Source organism: Babjeviella inositovora (assembly GCF_001661335.1).
Source record: "Babjeviella inositovora NRRL Y-12698 unplaced genomic scaffold BABINscaffold_18, whole genome shotgun sequence".
NCBI lineage: Eukaryota > Fungi > Ascomycota > Pichiomycetes > Serinales > Babjeviella > Babjeviella inositovora.
In genome coordinates, this window is record NW_017566855.1 from 229,509 (window position 1) to 245,736 (window position 16,228).

Consider the following 16,228-nt stretch of genomic DNA (forward strand, 5'->3'; position numbering starts at 1 on the left):
ACGTACAGACGATACATAACTTGACGCATGTTTCGGGAAGCATATCTCACTTCAAAATACTTATAAAAGTATCTTAGTTTTCGGATAATTTAGGACGAATTTTCAGATGTCATACTCTTGGCGTTAGTTGCGAATAATGTTATCCTTCCATCCAACACATGCCCCGAATTTGACACCATCCTGCACATGGCACAAGCTTCTCTTGCCACAAGAATTGTGATAACTCTGACATCGCAACCTCTTTGCCAGCTAACCCCAATAATTCTACATACAAAGCATCTAACACATAAATACAAAATGAAGCTCAAATTTCGGTCTTCCACCACCTCGAAAGTCTTGACGTTACCACCGCACGGCACTATCAAGGACTTGCTCCAGGAACTCTTGCAGGCAGGCCTCGAACCAACCCAGAACGACAAGAGCTTGATCATCAAAGGAGGGTTTCCGCCAAAAAGAATTGATATTTCAGACAGTCTGGTGCTTCTTGAAGAAGTGGGGGTTAAGAATGGAGACCAGTTGGTGATTGAATATGGATCAACTACTAGTACTTCGCAGTCTCTAGCGTCCGCAAAACCACCGATCAATGCTGTGAGCAAACTCCAACCGAAGCAAGAGCCGAAACCTTCCCGTTCTATCTCTTCGAAGAACTCCCAAAAATCTGCATCCAAAGCGCCGGCTCCAAAGTACTTTACTCAATGCTTAGATGGATATATCGTGCTCCGGGTGCAGCCCGACGACAACTCCTGTCTCTTCAACTCGGTGCTCTACTCGCTATATGGATCTACGTCTCAGGTTTATTCCGCCTTGGATCTTCGCCGGTATGTTGCTTCGTACATCACCTCTCACGCTGACACATACTCAGAGGCTATTTTGGGAAAACCGAACAAGGAATACGCCGAGTGGATTCTCTTGCCAGTCTCGTGGGGCGGTGCTATCGAGTTGCAGATTTTAAGCGAGTTCTTGCACGTGAAGATCCAGACCATTGATGTGGAAACGGGGCATATCTACGACTTTTCTTCTGAGCTGGGCGATGAGGACACATCCATCGCTATCGTTTACTCCGGGATTCATTACGACTCATTGGTATACAGCCTGCTGCTCACAGATCTTTCTAAAGATATCGGAGTGATATCACTGAACACAGAATGGGGCCAATTGTTCATGGCTGTCGCCTCTCTGACGATTTGTCTTGATTTAAAAGATAAGGGCTACGCTACTAACACCAATAAGTTCCAGTTGTTGTGCCAGATATGTGGGGTTAAAGTCAAAGGGCAGCTTGAGGCCGCAAAACACGGCAGAGCTACCGGTCACTCTGAATTTGGTGAGGTATAAGATGCACGTTTGAGCCGTGGAATTCTGCTAGCTAGAGTGCGTGTCTGCTTTATGGGACGACTATTGTAACACGTATTTAGAGACCTTAAAAACCTAGCACACAGAATATTTTGTATTTGCAAACATTGATCCTAGGAGCGATGCTTCAATAACCGGTCCTTACTTTTGGCAGTTTAAACGTTTGTAGTGGTCTGGACCGTGCTTTTGAAAACCCGTGAAGTATATCTACAATTGGAGATTCGGGATACAGGCAACTGGGTATCTCCAGGACGACCAGCAACACGCGTAACGCGTCGTGTCAGCTTTAGCGTCACAGTAATTTCCTATCTTGACAAGAGTACAGACAAAAGGATAAGACCCACGCATGGATAGTATGCGACTGGCACGTCAATTTGCAGAACCGTGTAGGTACTGGCGCTAACGCAGATGCACTATCTCTTGGGGAAAGTTTAAAATAAGATGATTTATAAGCATAACAGATGCCATATATATATCGCTATTAGGGTGATTTTGGGAAAAAATTGCATTTTACTTCAAATCCCGGTAACATATTGTTTCGTAGATCTAGTAGCGAATAATCTCCCTGGAAAGCCTTTTGGAAGGGCTAGAGAGATCAGATCAGCTTTCCACTTAGATAAGACCGGGATAAACCATAACGGTATTAGCCTTAAGAAATTACTCGTTTCGGTAACCAGGACGTCGGCGTTCCCGTTTAGGCAAATTACCTTCTTGTCAAGGCTAATCTGCAGGTGGAAAAATTTGCTGTGCCAACAGTAGCTGCAAGGTCTGGCCAAGGCGAAACATTGAGGCCAAGTGGTGATTTGCCACTACACCCCGATCACACTGATGTTCAGCGATCCGATAAACAGTGATGCATACTCAAGTCACAGAAGAGCCATGAGAAAAACGGAAGATAAAGGAAGAAGGTTACGAAAAGGGTATACACAGAGCCAGCTCTAAGTTTTTTCTGCCGGCAAGCGTAAGCCGAGGGTTCCGGCAGGCACACCTCGCATGCCATCATTATGGCTCGCGAAACGTTACCCGGACAGTACTCCCTGAAATGCGCGTTTCTCTTCCAAACGCGCATTTATTTTTAGAACACGCCGCATCAAAAGCAATTTCTGTTTCACCATTAGTGTAAATTCTAGATGTTGAGTACCGCGACGGCTTCTACGCATCTGCCACCCCCTTGAACCGCTCAATCAGGTAATCGGCAGGACAGTGCGCCAATCGGGAAACCTTCCCGTGGCATACCTGTCCAATAGTCTTTGCCCAAACGTTGTAAAACTCCCTAATTTTTTTCCCCTTAAAATCTTCACTTATTAAATAAAATATATATGGCAATTGCCACATATCTGGCCCTACTTTAGGTTCCATTGCTGGCGCATGCATGCACGAGGGCACGTGAATTTTCCGCAGCAAAAAAAAAAAGAAATCCCGCGCGACAGAAAACTTCTGATCTACGCGCTCCCTCCCTGATTCCTGAGGATCGTTACACTCAGCCTGGAGCCAAAAAAAACAGCCGTCATCAACTATTTATCGGTTTTTATTTCTTTCTACAAGCTTCTTCGTCTTATTTATAATTCGAATTACTGTAAAGATCTTCTGCTCTTTTCTGTGGTTTGTTTCCGTTTTGTCTCTCGTTCGCCCCCCTCTGCAATCCAAACAACGAGACCTATCCGTGAGAGCCGACTTTGCTTGAAAAAATGTCTCACGACAACCAATACTATGACCCTAATCAGGGTCAGCACCCCAATATGAACCATGCCGAAGGTGCCTACTACGATCCTAACCAGCCCCAGGGCGGTTACGAGGCCACCCAGGGCTACGACCAGGAGTACTACGACAACCAGGACGGCAGCTACTACAACCAGCAGCCGTATGACATGGACGGGTACCAGGACCAGAACGCTGGTTACTACGACCAATCGCAGATGCGTGGTGTCCAAGGTCAGGATCCAGAAGCTTTCTCTGACTTCTCCTACGGCGGTGCAGGTGGCCAGACGCCGGGTGCTGGGTACGACAACTACGGCGCCCAGTACACGCCATCGCAGATCAGCTACGGCGGTGCCAGATCATCTGGTGCTTCCACGCCAATCTACGGTGGCCAGGGCACCTTCGACTCCGCCCAGTTCCAGCAGGCCAACTCCACGTTGCCGTACCCAGCTTGGACCGCGGACCCGCAGGTCCCAATCAAGGTTGAGCGCATCGAGGATATCTTCATCGATCTCACCAACAAGTTTGGGTTCCAGCGTGACTCCATGAGAAACATGTTCGACCACTTCATGGCGCTCTTGGATTCCAGAACCTCCAGAATGTCGCCGGCGCAGGCCTTGTTGTCGTTGCACGCCGACTACATCGGTGGTGATAACGCCAACTACAAGAAGTGGTACTTTGCCTCGCAGCAGGACTTGGACGACTCTCTCGGGTTCGCCACTGTGAACGTGGGCAAGTTGGGCCGTAAAGCCAAGCGTGCGGCCAAGAAGTCCAAGAAGGCCCGTGATGCCGCTGAGACCTTGGGTCAGGACGTGGACGCGTTAGCCACCGAGTTGGAGGGTGACTACTCTCTTGAGGCAGCGGAGATCCAGTGGAGAGCGCGCATGAACGTGTTGTCTCCGGAGGAGAGGGTCCGCGACATTGCGTTGTACTTGTTGTTGTGGGGTGAGGCCAATCAGGTCAGATTCACCCCAGAGTTGTTGTGCTACATCTACAAGACTGCTTGGGATTACCTCAACTCGCCGTTGTGCCAACAGAGAACCGACCCAATCCCGGAGGGTGACTACTTGAACAGAGTTATCACTCCGTTGTACACCTACTTGCGTGATCAGGTCTACCAAGTGGTGGACGGGCGTTTCGTCAAGCGTGAGAGGGACCACAACAAGGTCATCGGTTACGACGATGTTAACCAGTTGTTTTGGTACCCAGAGGGCATTTGCCGCATCGTCTTCGAGGACGGCACCCGTTTGGTCGATATTCCAAAGGAGGAGCGTTTCCTCCGCTTGGGTGAGTGCGCCTGGGCGGATGTCTTCTTCAAGACCTACAAGGAGATCAGAACCTGGTTCCACTTCGTCACGAACTTTAACCGTATCTGGATCATCCACGGTTCCATCTACTGGATGTACACGGCCTTCAACTCGCCAACTTTGTACACCAAAGACTACCAGCAGTTGCTCAACAACCAGCCATTGGCTTCTTCCAGATGGTCTTCCGTCGCGCTTGCCGGTGCCTTTGCTTCGTTCATCCAGATTGCCGCCACCATCTGTGAGTATATCTTTGTGCCTAGAAAGTGGGCCGGAGCCCAGCGCTTGACCCGTCGTATGATGTTCTTGATCTTGATTTTCCTCATCAACTTGGCGCCTAACGTGTTCGTATTCTATTGGACTGGGACAATCCATTACTCCAAATCCGCGCACATTGTTTCCATTGTTGCCTTCTTTATCGCCGTTTTCACCTTGCTCTTCTTTGCTGCCATGCCATTGGGTGGTCTTTTCACGTCCTACATGAACAAGCGTTCACGTAAGTTCTTGTCCTCCCAGACCTTCACCGCCAATTTTGCGTCGTTGAAAGGCTTGGACATGTGGGTTTCCTACTTCTTCTGGATGTTGGTCTTTGGTGCTAAGTTGGCGGAATCGTACTTCTTTTTGACCTTGTCGTTAAGAGATCCGATCCGTAACTTGTCCACCATGTCGATGACCAGATGTTGGGGTGAAGTGTGGTTCAAAAAAGTCTTGTGTAAGGTCCAGCCCTCCATTGTATTGGGCTTGATGTACACTGTCGATTTGCTCTTGTTCTTCTTGGATACCTATATGTGGTACATTGTGTGTAACTTTGTCTTCTCCGTTGCTCGTTCCTTCTATTTGGGTATCTCGATCTTGACTCCATGGAGAAACATCTTCACCCGTTTGCCAAAGAGAGTTTACTCCAAGGTTTTGGCCACCACCGATATGGAAATCAAGTACAAGCCGAAGGTGTTGATCTCCCAGATCTGGAATGCCATCATCATCTCCATGTACAGAGAGCACTTGTTGGCCATCGACCACGTCCAGAAGTTGTTATACCACCAGGTCGCCTCCGAAGTTGAGGGCAAGCGCACCTTGAGAGCGCCAACCTTCTTCGTTGCCCAGGACGATAACAACTTCACCACCGAGTTCTTCCCGGCTGACTCCGAAGCCGAAAGACGTATCTCTTTCTTTGCCCAGTCGTTGGCCACCGCCATCCCTGAGCCTTTGCCTGTCGACAACATGCCTACCTTCACCGTCTTCACTCCGCACTACTCCGAAAAGATTTTGTTGTCTTTGAGAGAGATCATCAGGGAGGATGACCAGTTCTCCCGTGTCACCCTTTTGGAATACTTGAAGCAGTTGCATCCGGTTGAGTGGGATTGTTTCGTCAAGGACACCAAGATTTTGGCTGAAGAAACCGCTGCCTTCGAAAATGGCGGCGAACCAGAGAAGGATGAGGACGTGTTAAAGTCCAAAATTGACGATTTGCCATTCTACTGTATTGGTTTCAAGTCTGCTGCTCCAGAATACACTTTGAGAACGCGTATCTGGGCCTCTTTGAGATCGCAGACCTTGTACCGTACCGTTTCTGGTTTCATGAACAACTCCCGTGCTATTAAGTTGTTGTACCGCGTGGAGAACCCTGAGTTAGTCCAGTACTACGGTGGTGACCCAGAGGGTTTGGAACAGGCCTTGGAAAGAATGGCAAGAAGAAAGTTCAAATTTATTGTATCCATGCAGAGATTGTCCAAGTTCAAGCCGGAAGAGATGGAGAATGCTGAATTCTTGTTGCGTGCCTACCCAGATTTGCAGATTGCCTATTTGGACGAAGAACCACCTTTGAACGAGGGTGAGGAACCAAGAGTGTTCTCCGCCTTGATTGATGGCCACTGTGAACAGCTCGAGGACGGCCGTCGTAGACCAAAGTTCAGAGTCCAGTTGTCTGGTAACCCAATCTTGGGTGATGGTAAGTCCGATAACCAGAACCATGCGTTGATTTTCTACCGTGGTGAATACATTCAATTGATCGATGCCAACCAGGATAACTACTTGGAAGAGTGTTTGAAGATCAGATCTGTCTTGGCCGAATTCGAGGAATTGAACGTCGACCACGTGAACCCGTACGCTCCAAACTTGAAGTCTGAACAGAAAGACAACTTCAAGCCAGTAGCCATTGTCGGTGCCCGTGAATACATTTTCTCCGAGAACTCGGGTATTTTGGGTGACGTTGCCGCCGGTAAGGAACAAACCTTTGGTACCTTGTTTGCCAGAACCTTGGCCCAGATCGGTGGTAAGTTGCATTACGGTCATCCTGATTTCTTGAACGGTATCTTTATGACCACCAGAGGTGGTGTGTCCAAGGCGCAGAAGGGTTTGCACTTGAACGAGGATATTTATGCCGGTATGAACGCTTTGTTGCGTGGTGGTAGAATCAAGCACTGTGAGTACTACCAGTGTGGTAAGGGTCGTGACATGGGTTTCGGTTCTATTTTGAATTTCACCACTAAGATTGGTGCCGGTATGGGTGAACAGATGTTATCCCGCGAGTACTATTACTTGGGTACCCAGTTGCCGTTGGACCGTTTCTTGTCCTTCTACTACGCTCACCCTGGTTTCCATGTCAACAACTTGTTCATTCAGTTGTCTTTGCAGATGTTTATGTTGGTTTTGGTCAACTTGAACTCCTTGGCCCACGAGTCGATCCTTTGTGACTATGATAAGAACAAGCCTATCACCGATCTTTTGAAACCTATTGGCTGTTACAACTTGGACCCAGCGATTGATTGGGTTCGTCGTTACACCTTGTCCATTTTCATTGTCTTCTTCATCTCCTTTATTCCTTTGGTTATCCAGGAGTTGATCGAGCGTGGTGTTTGGAAGGCGACTCAGAGATTCTGTCGTCATTTTGCCTCCTTGTCTCCAATGTTCGAGGTGTTTGTGGCCCAGATCTATGCCTCTGCCTTGATTACTGACATCACTATCGGTGGTGCTCGTTACATTGCCACCGGTAGAGGTTTTGCCACTTCCCGTATTCCGTTTTCCATCTTGTACTCCCGTTTCGCTGACTCTTCCATCTACATGGGTGCCAGGTTGATGGTGATGTTGTTGTTTGGTACCGCTGCTCACTGGCAGCCTGCTTTGTTGTGGTTCTGGGCTGCTTTGGCCGCTTTGATGTGGTCTCCGTTCATTTTCAACCCCCACCAGTTCTCGTGGCAAGATTTCTTCATTGACTACCGTGATTTCATCAGATGGTTGTCTCGTGGTAACACCAAATGGCACAGAAACTCTTGGATTGGTTACGTTCGTTTATCTAGATCCAGGGTCACCGGCTACAAGCGCGCGCTTGTGGGTGACATTTCTGAAAAGGCTGCTGGTGATGCTAGCAGAGCTCATCGTTCGAACATTATCTTTGCTGATCTTATTCCGTGCATCATCTACACTGCTGGGTGTTTCGTGGCCTACACGTTCATCAACGCTCAGAATGGTGTCAGCGCGGATGACAAGAAAGATGTCAACTCGGTCTTGCGTGTTGTGATTTGCGCTTTGGGTCCAGTTGTGATCAACATGGGTGTCTTGTTCTTCTGTTCCGCTCTTGCTTGTTGTGGTGGTCCGCTTTTGGCCTTGTGTTGTAAGAAGACTGGTGCTGTCCTTGCTGGTTTTGCCCATGGTGTTGCTGTTGTTATCCACATCGTCTGTTTCATGGGTATGTGGGTCTTGGAAGGTTTCTCTTTCCCAAGAATGATGATTGGGTTCATCACTACTGTGTACATTCAGAGATTGCTCTTTAAGATCATGACCCTCTTGTTCTTGACGCGTGAATTCAAGAACGATCACGCCAACACTTCTTTCTGGACTGGTAAGTGGTACGGGTCTGGTTTGGGATGGATGGCCTGGACTCAACCAGCTCGTGAATTCTGTGCTAAGACTATCGAGATGTCTGAGTTTGCTGGTGACTTTGTCTTGGCCCATATTTTGTTGATCTTCCAGTTCCCAATCTTGTGCATTCCTGTTATTGATAGATGGCACTCTTTGATGTTGTTCTGGTTAAAGCCTTCGAGACAAATCCGTCCACCGATCTACTCGTTGAAGCAAGCTCGTTTGCGTAAGAGAATGGTGAGAAAGTACGCTACTTTGTACTTTATCATCATGATTATCTTCGTCGGTATTATCGCCGGTCCAGCTGCTTACGCCACTTCCTCTGCAAGCTCTGGGAAGGATACGATATACGACAAATTAAATGGGGATCTTACGGGCATATTGAAAGGTCTTATCCAGCCAAGGTTCCAAGACAACGACGATACCGGTGACAATGCTCCAGCCACTGTCATCACCACAACTTCATCCTTCCTGTCGTGGTCTACCAAGGCTTAGACGTTTAGCTCTGGATTCTATCACTTTTCTCAGTTTTGTAAATCAAGACGAGAACTTCCCCCCTTTCCCTCTTTTATTTTTTATTTATAGGTTCCTCTACCTTGAACACCATTTTTATCTTCCACCTTTATTTCTATATTTCTTGTCAAATTACATTTCGTACATATTATACATGTTATTTTTTTTATCCCCCTAGTAGAGCGGTTGGTTTTGTGGCACTCGATCGGTTTTGAAACTCGTACAGGCACCTAATTGCAGATACGCATACCTTTTGGATGCCACTTAAGGCCCAAACTAAATGAGAGATAATAAAACGTATAAAAAAGCGATCAAAAACGGTTATTGGCATGAAGTGGTCTAAATCATTTGCGCTTTTCGCGCTAGTCGGCTTGGCTACCACTTCCACTACCTATGATATCCATCTGAAAGAAGTCAAGGATCTCCTCGCGTTGAACGCTCTTGAGGCGACGTATAAGAACACCGCTCTGCCCATCGAGATCAAAGGGAACAAATTCTTTTATAAAGATTCCGGAGCCCAGTTCTATATAAAGGGAATAGCTTACCAACAAAGTAAGGCGGAGTGCAACGAGCACTGGGACTTTGGATTCATGGACACGGCGTATATTGATCCGTTGGCCAACACCACTACATGCTTGAGAGACCTCAGATACTTGAAGGATTTGGGCATCAACACCGTGCGCGTGTACTCGATTAATCCCATGGCCGACCATGATACGTGTATGAATGCATTCGGCGAAGCAGGCATCTACGTGATAGCAGATTTGTCCGAGCCAAGCCAATCCGTAGACCGGAAGAACCCTTCGTGGGACTTTTCGTTGTTTCACAGATACACATCGGTGGTAGATTCCATGCATAAGTACCCGAACATGTTGGGCTTTTTTGCGGGGAATGAAGTTTCCAACGATTGCAATACCACCGCAGCATCTCCGTTCGTCAAAGCGTCGATTAGAGACACAAAGATGTACATCAGTGCCTCCAAGTACCGGAAGATTCCCGTGGGGTACTCATCCAATGATGATGCCGAGACGAGGGAGAAGGTGGCCAACTACTTTGTCTGCGATGACAGCGATGGCGATTCAAGAGTCGACTTCTACGGTATCAACATGTACGAATGGTGTGGCTACTCTAGCTTTGTTCATTCGGGGTACAGAGACCGTACATTGGACTTCCAGGACTATCCCGTTCCTATCTTCTTCAGCGAGTTTGGGTGCAATCTCCAACGGCCAAGACCCTTTACGGAGATCGAGGCGTTATACAGCGATAGAATGACCCATGTGTGGTCCGGTGGAATCGCATACATGTATTTTGAAGAAACCAACGCGTACGGGGTGGTAAGGATTCAGCAGGACGGTACGGTCGTCAAGCTCGCGGATTACGAAAATTTAAAACAGGGCTTCCACAAGGTTCACCCCAAGGTTTTGCATGCAAAAGACTATCAGCCGAAGATTTCTGCATATATCAAGTGCCTGTCCCAGAATGCCGCCTGGAGGGCATCGTCCGAGATCCCACCGAGCCCTAATTCGGACAAGTGTGACTGTTTGCAATCCAGCTTATCATGTATAATCTCACCCGTCACTGTGGTAGACAAGCCTGTGCTTCTTGGTGAGGTTTGTCAGGTGACTAATTGCTCTAGTATTATAGCTGACGGAGCGACAGGTGAGTACGGGGAGTTTTCTCTGTGCTCGCTCGAACAAAGATTGGGGTACGCCTTGAATTCGTACCACCTTTCCCAGAACCTGAGTAGTGAGTCGTGCCACTGGGATGGGAGAGCGGTGCGGAACCAAAACTCCTACACCGAAGAGTTTTACAACTTCAAGATTGGTGGGGGCCGGAAGACGTGTGCCGAAGAGCTTGGACAGGAATACTTGAACGTGTTGGACGGTTTACCCCCAGGGACTCAGAATAAACGACTTAGTCAGTCCGCAGTGGGTTCGCTACATTCCAAGGTCCAAACTTCGAGCGACGCCTTGAAGTTGGAAACTGGCTGGAAGATTATCGCGACAGTTGCTACCGTGGTAACGGTATTTATCTTGAAGAGTTATGCGTAGCCTTTTTCTTTTGAATATATACAGTTACACGAACTTACCCGCGCTTGGAACTACCCCATTTGAGATCAAAAAGACCTGTCGCCTTATGCCTGGCAACAGTGTTGAACTTCGGAGCAATGACGTAGTGGCGCTTTTGGCCTCTAATATCCAAAGCAATATATGCAAAGTTAGACTCGAGGGCACTGTCCTCGATATTCTCCAAGGTTACGGATCCGTGGCGGCCACTGTTGGTTTCGACGTGGAACTTCATCATCAAGTGCGACTTGCCATCCTTCCCTTCCTTCTTCTGGGAGTGGATGGGCCTGTTTCTGGTCCACCTGTTGCCGTCGGTTTCGCCGTATGCCTTCAATCTTTCACCGGCAGGGAAGTTTAAAAGGGCCTGGCACTCCGCATCCTTCTCAATCAAGGAAACGGCTCTGTTGAACACCTGCGTTTCACCCGATGGGAGCAATATCTCAGCAAACAAGAGGTAGATGACAAACCCCGCTAGGCTCACAGCACCAAGGACGAGCGACGAGGCAAACACAAAGGTCGACGCACGTGACAATCTGGTCCAGAGAGAGACCTTAGGAGCTTTCGGAGGCTGCACGGAGGAGGCGGTAGAATAGGCCTTGGAGTGACGCAAGCCGCTGTTAAAGCACATGTTGCTAACGTTCAAGTGGTTGAAGCATGGCTTGGTTGTGTAGGATGTAAGGGCAGCAACAGACAACAATCTGAGGCCAGTGAACGATGGGGCCAAACTCTTTCCTAAAGAGAGTCCGGCTAAATTGAGGAGACTGTGTTTCATTTTTGCGGGTAGAAGCTGGGGATGTAGGTGAAAGATACCTCACATGCTCTGATATTCTCTCACTTTTTAGTCGCAGGAGATGGGGCACAGGATGTACGTGACATTCATGTTGATAAGACTGATTTCTGTACTTCAACGTAAGACTTCTGCCCCGAGGATTCACACCCGTTATTCTTTTTCCAACACAGAGCTCGGATCGGATTTCATCCACCGGCCAAAGTTATTTGAGCAGCTATGCACTCACTCTTAGAGCTGTTTATACAGAGGCTTATGCTAATCGGGTGACTCAAGGTTAGCTCAGCTTTATTCATAATTCTAACAACGAGGAATACTCCTTTGGATAAATCATAAAGAAAGAAATCTACCATGACGAAGAATATTTGTCTTGAATAAGAGGTAAGGAGAAGACCGCTTTAAGACGAGAGGTCAACATACGACAGGAACACTGAAGTATCTATGGAAGGAAATGAACAGACATTACATAGCTGGAAGGATTTTAACTGAAGCAGTATTTCTATATCACCCCTATACCGAATCTATGGATTTTATGCCCTTTGATATTCGAAGCCAAATCATCAAAATAATGGGGTTAACCTTCTCTCTTTTCAACCAACTGTGACAAGGTATAGAATCATTGTTTGTAAGATATTTGCCCTTGTGGCCTAATTGGTTAAGGTATCGCTTTCCGAAGGCGGGGATTGCGGGTTCGAGTCCCGCCTCGGGTTATATATCTATCTTTTTTTTATTTTTACAATACCATTTTTGATATGAGAGCATATGCACGTGATATACATTAGGGCTTTAGCGAAAAACAAGTCACAGTCAGCACACAACTACGACAATCGTCTCGATTCTGTGCATAGTAGTGACTGTACCGAAAATCTTACCTCAGAGATGGAAAAATTTTCTCGCCATACAGTCCGTCTCTATGTGCCTGTCTACCCTCACTCCCAAAACCTTCCTTAGTACTAACAGTATGTGGCGTCGGCGAAAGGTCGTTCCGCTGCCAGAACCATACTCTGAGTAGTGAGTGAAATTTTAGCTATTAGAAAAAATGGTTCATTAAAAATCTCACCTGTTATTCTTAGATAAGACGTTTCCCATCTACACATATCAAAATGGCTAAAATCTCTCAAGGTACATATCATTTGCCCCACCAGTATCCGTTGAAATGACTGTTTCCGCTTGCTTGAAGAAGGACTGAACAAAGGCTAAGAATTCCCGAACGATAACCGAATCTGTGAGCCCGCAACGTGAGAATTATGGATCACCGCCTTGCTAAACTAAGCTGGGACAAACGTCCCTGTTTAAGCTGCGCAGTTCACTACAATACGGAAGTGATCCCACGCTCTACTCGTAATGATCAGACCCTTATGCCTTCTGTCAACGCAACCCCTTCAAGGCGAAGCCTGTCACTTTCACGGATCCTTACTCCTTTAAGAATATATACTAACACCCTACAGACGTTTCTTCTTCTAGATCTAAGGCTAGAAAGGCCTACTTCAACTCCTCTTCTGTTGAACGTCGTGCTTTGATGTCCTCTCCATTGTCCAAGGAATTGCAAGCCCAGTATGGTATCAAGTCCTTGCCAATCAGAAAGGAAGACGAAGTCAAGGTTGTCAGAGGTTCCAAGTCTGGTTCTGAAGGTAAGATCTCTTCTGTCTACAGATTGAAGTTCTCCGTCCAGGTCGAAAAGTTGACCAAGGAAAAGTCCAACGGTGCCTCCGTTCCATTGAACATTCACCCATCTAAGGTTGTCATCACCAAGTTGTACTTGGACAAGCAGAGAAAGGCTTTGATTGTCAGAAAGGGTGGTAAGGCCGAATAAATTTCCTGCTGATAATTTGAAAAGGAATGGCAATTAGACCCGAAAACAGAGTTTCCTCCCTTCATCTTCTGCCTTCTTTTTTTAACTTTGTTAATACGAAATTGTACTTTAAACGTCTGGAAAGAAATGAAAAAAATTATATCCAAGTTATTGGGTTGTAGAATGTTTACCTGTGGTATGGCTAAGGTTCGAGTACGGCGGATTGCTCACGATTTTTCCGAGCCATGCCAAAAATTTGATACCCACAGCTACGTAATTACACTTCCTCTACATATCTCCTACGCCATTACGACCGCACCATGGGCTTGTTGACGATTATCAAAAAACAGAAGCTCAAGGATAAGGAGGTGCGAGTTCTCATGTTGGGTCTTGACAACTCAGGAAAGTCATCCATCCTCAACTCCTTGCTCAAGAAGTCAATCGATGATATACCCCCGACAATGGGATTCAACATTGAAACACTCTTGTACCGAAACTTCACAATGAACATCTGGGATATCGGTGGGCAGTCCACCCTCAGACCGTTTTGGTTCAACTACTTTGAGAAGACTGATTCCTTGGTGTGGGTTATCGATGGGACGACATACAAACAGAGACTCTACGAGATAGCCGAGGAGTTTCTCAACATTCTCAAACAGGACAATTTGATTATCGGATGCAATTTCCTCATCATGATCAACAAGATCGACCTCCTTTTTGGCGCAGAGGACATCGATAAAACGCGAAGGGCCAGTAAACTCCAGGAAGTGACTGATGAGATCATCCACATTCTCAAATTGAAAGAGATGACTAACCACAGCTGGAAGATTATTCCCGTTAGTGCAAAAACCGGGGAGAACGTCGACACAGCCATTGACTGGGTGGTTGACGAGATAAAAGAGAGGTTGTACATCTTGTAGAGATACAGATGACGAAAAATACTTACACATGCTAATAGTAGCGCCGCCATTGTTGACATTCCTAGAGAGGACACGGCGGTACAGCCATCACACAGGACGGCGGACTCAACTCCTTCCGCACTCTGCCCATCCTCACTCCGCCTCCTATAGATGCACGATGATGGCACAGCCACAGTTGTCTTCCTTTCACTGGTGGTATTTATATAAAGAGACAATTATTGAGGTTGACGTTACTTTGGTCGGTATTGGTGGCTCACGGACTAAACGGAGCAACCCCCGAGCAATTCCATCCAGCCGTTGGCGTCTGTATGCATACGTCTTTGCTGCATAGTCATCCACTTGTTTGCTACTTCTGCTGCATACTCTGCTTAGCATTGCTACAAGGGGGTACTTAGGTATAAATATAATGACACCGCCATCAATTATCGTAAACTAGTTTTATTGATATTCATTCTGGAATAACCCAACCCCTCCCTACATATCTATCACACAATGGCTCTCACTTGCTCCGACATCTTTAAAATCTTCTTTGGTAAGTCGTTAACTCGATTATTTTGTACCTGAAATCTTACTAACGAAATATAGCTGTCATTTTCCCTCCTCTTGGTGTATTCTTGGAAGTTGGTTGTGGTGGTGCCTTGCTTCTTAACATTCTTCTTACCATTTTGGGTTACATCCCTGGTATTATTCACGCATTGTACATCATTTTCAAAGACTAAAGCAGTGGGATTCCGCATCTGAGACGTGAACCCGCTAACTCAGTTGTGCTTTTCCGTTCTCAGATTGTTCGTTGCCTCAACCAATGAATGCTGTTGTATAATTTCCTGGGGCTTATAAAATATCTACATCTTAATGCAATAATTAATTTTTTATACTTCAGTCTGACCGATGAAGGCATTCGAGGTACGAATAAATCCCAGTGTTGAGTTTCCTTTTGACAATTGATTTGTCAATCTCTCTTAAAGCCAGATTAGGTTTGCAACTTATTCGTTTCAGGTAGACTCGCGGGCTCTGCGACTGATCCGACGTCTAAAAGGCAATCTACTGGTAACCTGTACAAATACGTGTAATTCTGGTTCGGGCATTTTCTTATGCTAGCAAGTATAGTATTGGTGCTTCCAGGTCCAACACAGTTCAGTTGGTAAGTGACAACTGGGTAGAGTATGATTGCTCCCGTGTACGTTGTAAAACTCGTCTATACATAGTCTCCAAGCCCCCAGGAGCTTGAAGCCTACTTTTAGACCTTAAAATACGATCGATAGTCATAGGTCGTGAATGCATACAGAGTTTTAGAATCCCTGTCAGGGTTTCATCTATCCAATTCATAGTTTGTAACGCAATGATTAGTTTCTCTGGTTCTTTTAATACGGTTGAAGCCTGTTTAAATATTTCGATGGTTAATAACTACAAAATTTCCGGCCATTTCTCCTGCCTAGAACCACAAACGAACGGTCAATGTACCAAGTATACGGTTATGCATCTTATAGAGATGGCGAAAAATACATACACGTGTTAATAGTGGTGCCGTCCTAGCATGCTTGGCCCGACATGGCTATACAGGAGGGTTGCCAAGTATAAATAGAATAGCACCGCCATGAATTACTGTACATTAGTTTTATTGTCATTAATCCCAGAATAACTCAAACCCTTATATATCTACCACACAATGACCCTCTCCCTTCCCGATGTCTTTCGAGTCATCTTTGGTAAGACGTTAACTTGATTATGCTGTGCCAGAAGTCACGCTAACCACATATAGCCATCATTTTTCCTCCTCTAAGTGTATTCTTGGAAGTTGGCTGTGGAAGCGATTTGCATATCAACATTCTTCTCACCATTTTGGGTTTCATCCCCGGTATTATTCATGCGATGTATATTCTTGTTAGGCACTAAGGATGGACTCCGCACCTGAGAAGTGAGTCCGCAAACTCAGTCGTACT

General features: G+C 46.5%; 8 protein-coding genes and 1 non-coding gene across 9 annotated transcripts; 6 read left to right on the top strand and 3 right to left on the bottom strand.

Moving 5' to 3' along the window:
* The first annotated feature begins 34 nt into the window (after positions 1–34).
* BABINDRAFT_163856 (ubiquitin-specific protease) lies at positions 35–1,670 on the top strand. The gene has a single exon (XM_019130146.1). It carries the CDS (start codon positions 298–300, stop codon positions 1,330–1,332), a length of 1,035 nt encoding a protein of 344 aa, XP_018982457.1. The 5' UTR covers positions 35–297; the 3' UTR covers positions 1,333–1,670.
* A 1,214-nt stretch (positions 1,671–2,884) lies between these two features.
* On the top strand, positions 2,885–8,815 carry GSC1 (1,3-beta-glucan synthase). Its single transcript, XM_019130147.1, has one exon. The coding sequence runs from the start codon at positions 3,039–3,041 to the stop codon at positions 8,703–8,705; it is 5,667 nt and encodes a 1,888-aa protein (XP_018982458.1). The 5' UTR covers positions 2,885–3,038; the 3' UTR covers positions 8,706–8,815.
* Positions 8,816–9,003: 188 nt separating this feature from the next.
* On the top strand, positions 9,004–10,774 carry PGA5 (1,3-beta-glucanosyltransferase; the record flags this gene model as incomplete). Its single annotated transcript, XM_019130931.1, has 3 exons — positions 9,004–9,060; positions 9,203–10,498; positions 10,529–10,774. The coding sequence occupies 3 exons, from the start codon at positions 9,004–9,006 to the stop codon at positions 10,772–10,774; spliced, it is 1,599 nt and encodes a 532-aa protein (XP_018982459.1).
* A 34-nt stretch (positions 10,775–10,808) lies between these two features.
* On the bottom strand, positions 10,809–11,417 carry TIM21 (Tim21p; the record flags this gene model as incomplete). The annotated part of the gene is made up of 1 exon (XM_019132060.1): positions 10,809–11,417. One exon carries the CDS (start codon positions 11,415–11,417, stop codon positions 10,809–10,811), a length of 609 nt encoding a protein of 202 aa, XP_018982460.1.
* A 299-nt stretch (positions 11,418–11,716) lies between these two features.
* On the bottom strand, positions 11,717–12,146 carry BABINDRAFT_163859 (uncharacterized protein). Its single transcript, XM_019130148.1, has one exon. The coding sequence runs from the start codon at positions 11,927–11,929 to the stop codon at positions 11,765–11,767; it is 165 nt and encodes a 54-aa protein (XP_018982461.1). The 5' UTR covers positions 11,930–12,146; the 3' UTR covers positions 11,717–11,764.
* A 66-nt stretch (positions 12,147–12,212) lies between these two features.
* On the top strand, positions 12,213–12,286 carry BABINDRAFT_t365. Its single transcript has one exon. It is a non-coding gene; the product is annotated as a tRNA-Arg (tRNA).
* Positions 12,287–12,679: 393 nt separating this feature from the next.
* On the top strand, positions 12,680–13,389 carry BABINDRAFT_10491 (60S ribosomal protein uL24; the record flags this gene model as incomplete). Its single annotated transcript, XM_019126752.1, has 2 exons — positions 12,680–12,698; positions 13,025–13,389. The coding sequence occupies 2 exons, from the start codon at positions 12,680–12,682 to the stop codon at positions 13,387–13,389; spliced, it is 384 nt and encodes a 127-aa protein (XP_018982462.1).
* A 299-nt stretch (positions 13,390–13,688) lies between these two features.
* On the top strand, positions 13,689–14,288 carry BABINDRAFT_169477 (Arf family GTPase; the record flags this gene model as incomplete). Its single annotated transcript, XM_019130660.1, has 1 exon — positions 13,689–14,288. The coding sequence occupies one exon, from the start codon at positions 13,689–13,691 to the stop codon at positions 14,286–14,288; it is 600 nt and encodes a 199-aa protein (XP_018982463.1).
* A 424-nt stretch (positions 14,289–14,712) lies between these two features.
* On the bottom strand, positions 14,713–15,134 carry BABINDRAFT_163862 (uncharacterized protein). The gene is made up of 2 exons (XM_019130149.1): positions 14,874–15,134; positions 14,713–14,820 (listed from the first exon to the last, which is right to left on the bottom strand). Exons 1-2 carry the CDS (start codon positions 15,023–15,025, stop codon positions 14,763–14,765), a joined length of 210 nt encoding a protein of 69 aa, XP_018982464.1. The 5' UTR covers positions 15,026–15,134; the 3' UTR covers positions 14,713–14,762.
* Positions 15,135–16,228: the final 1,094 nt, after the last annotated feature.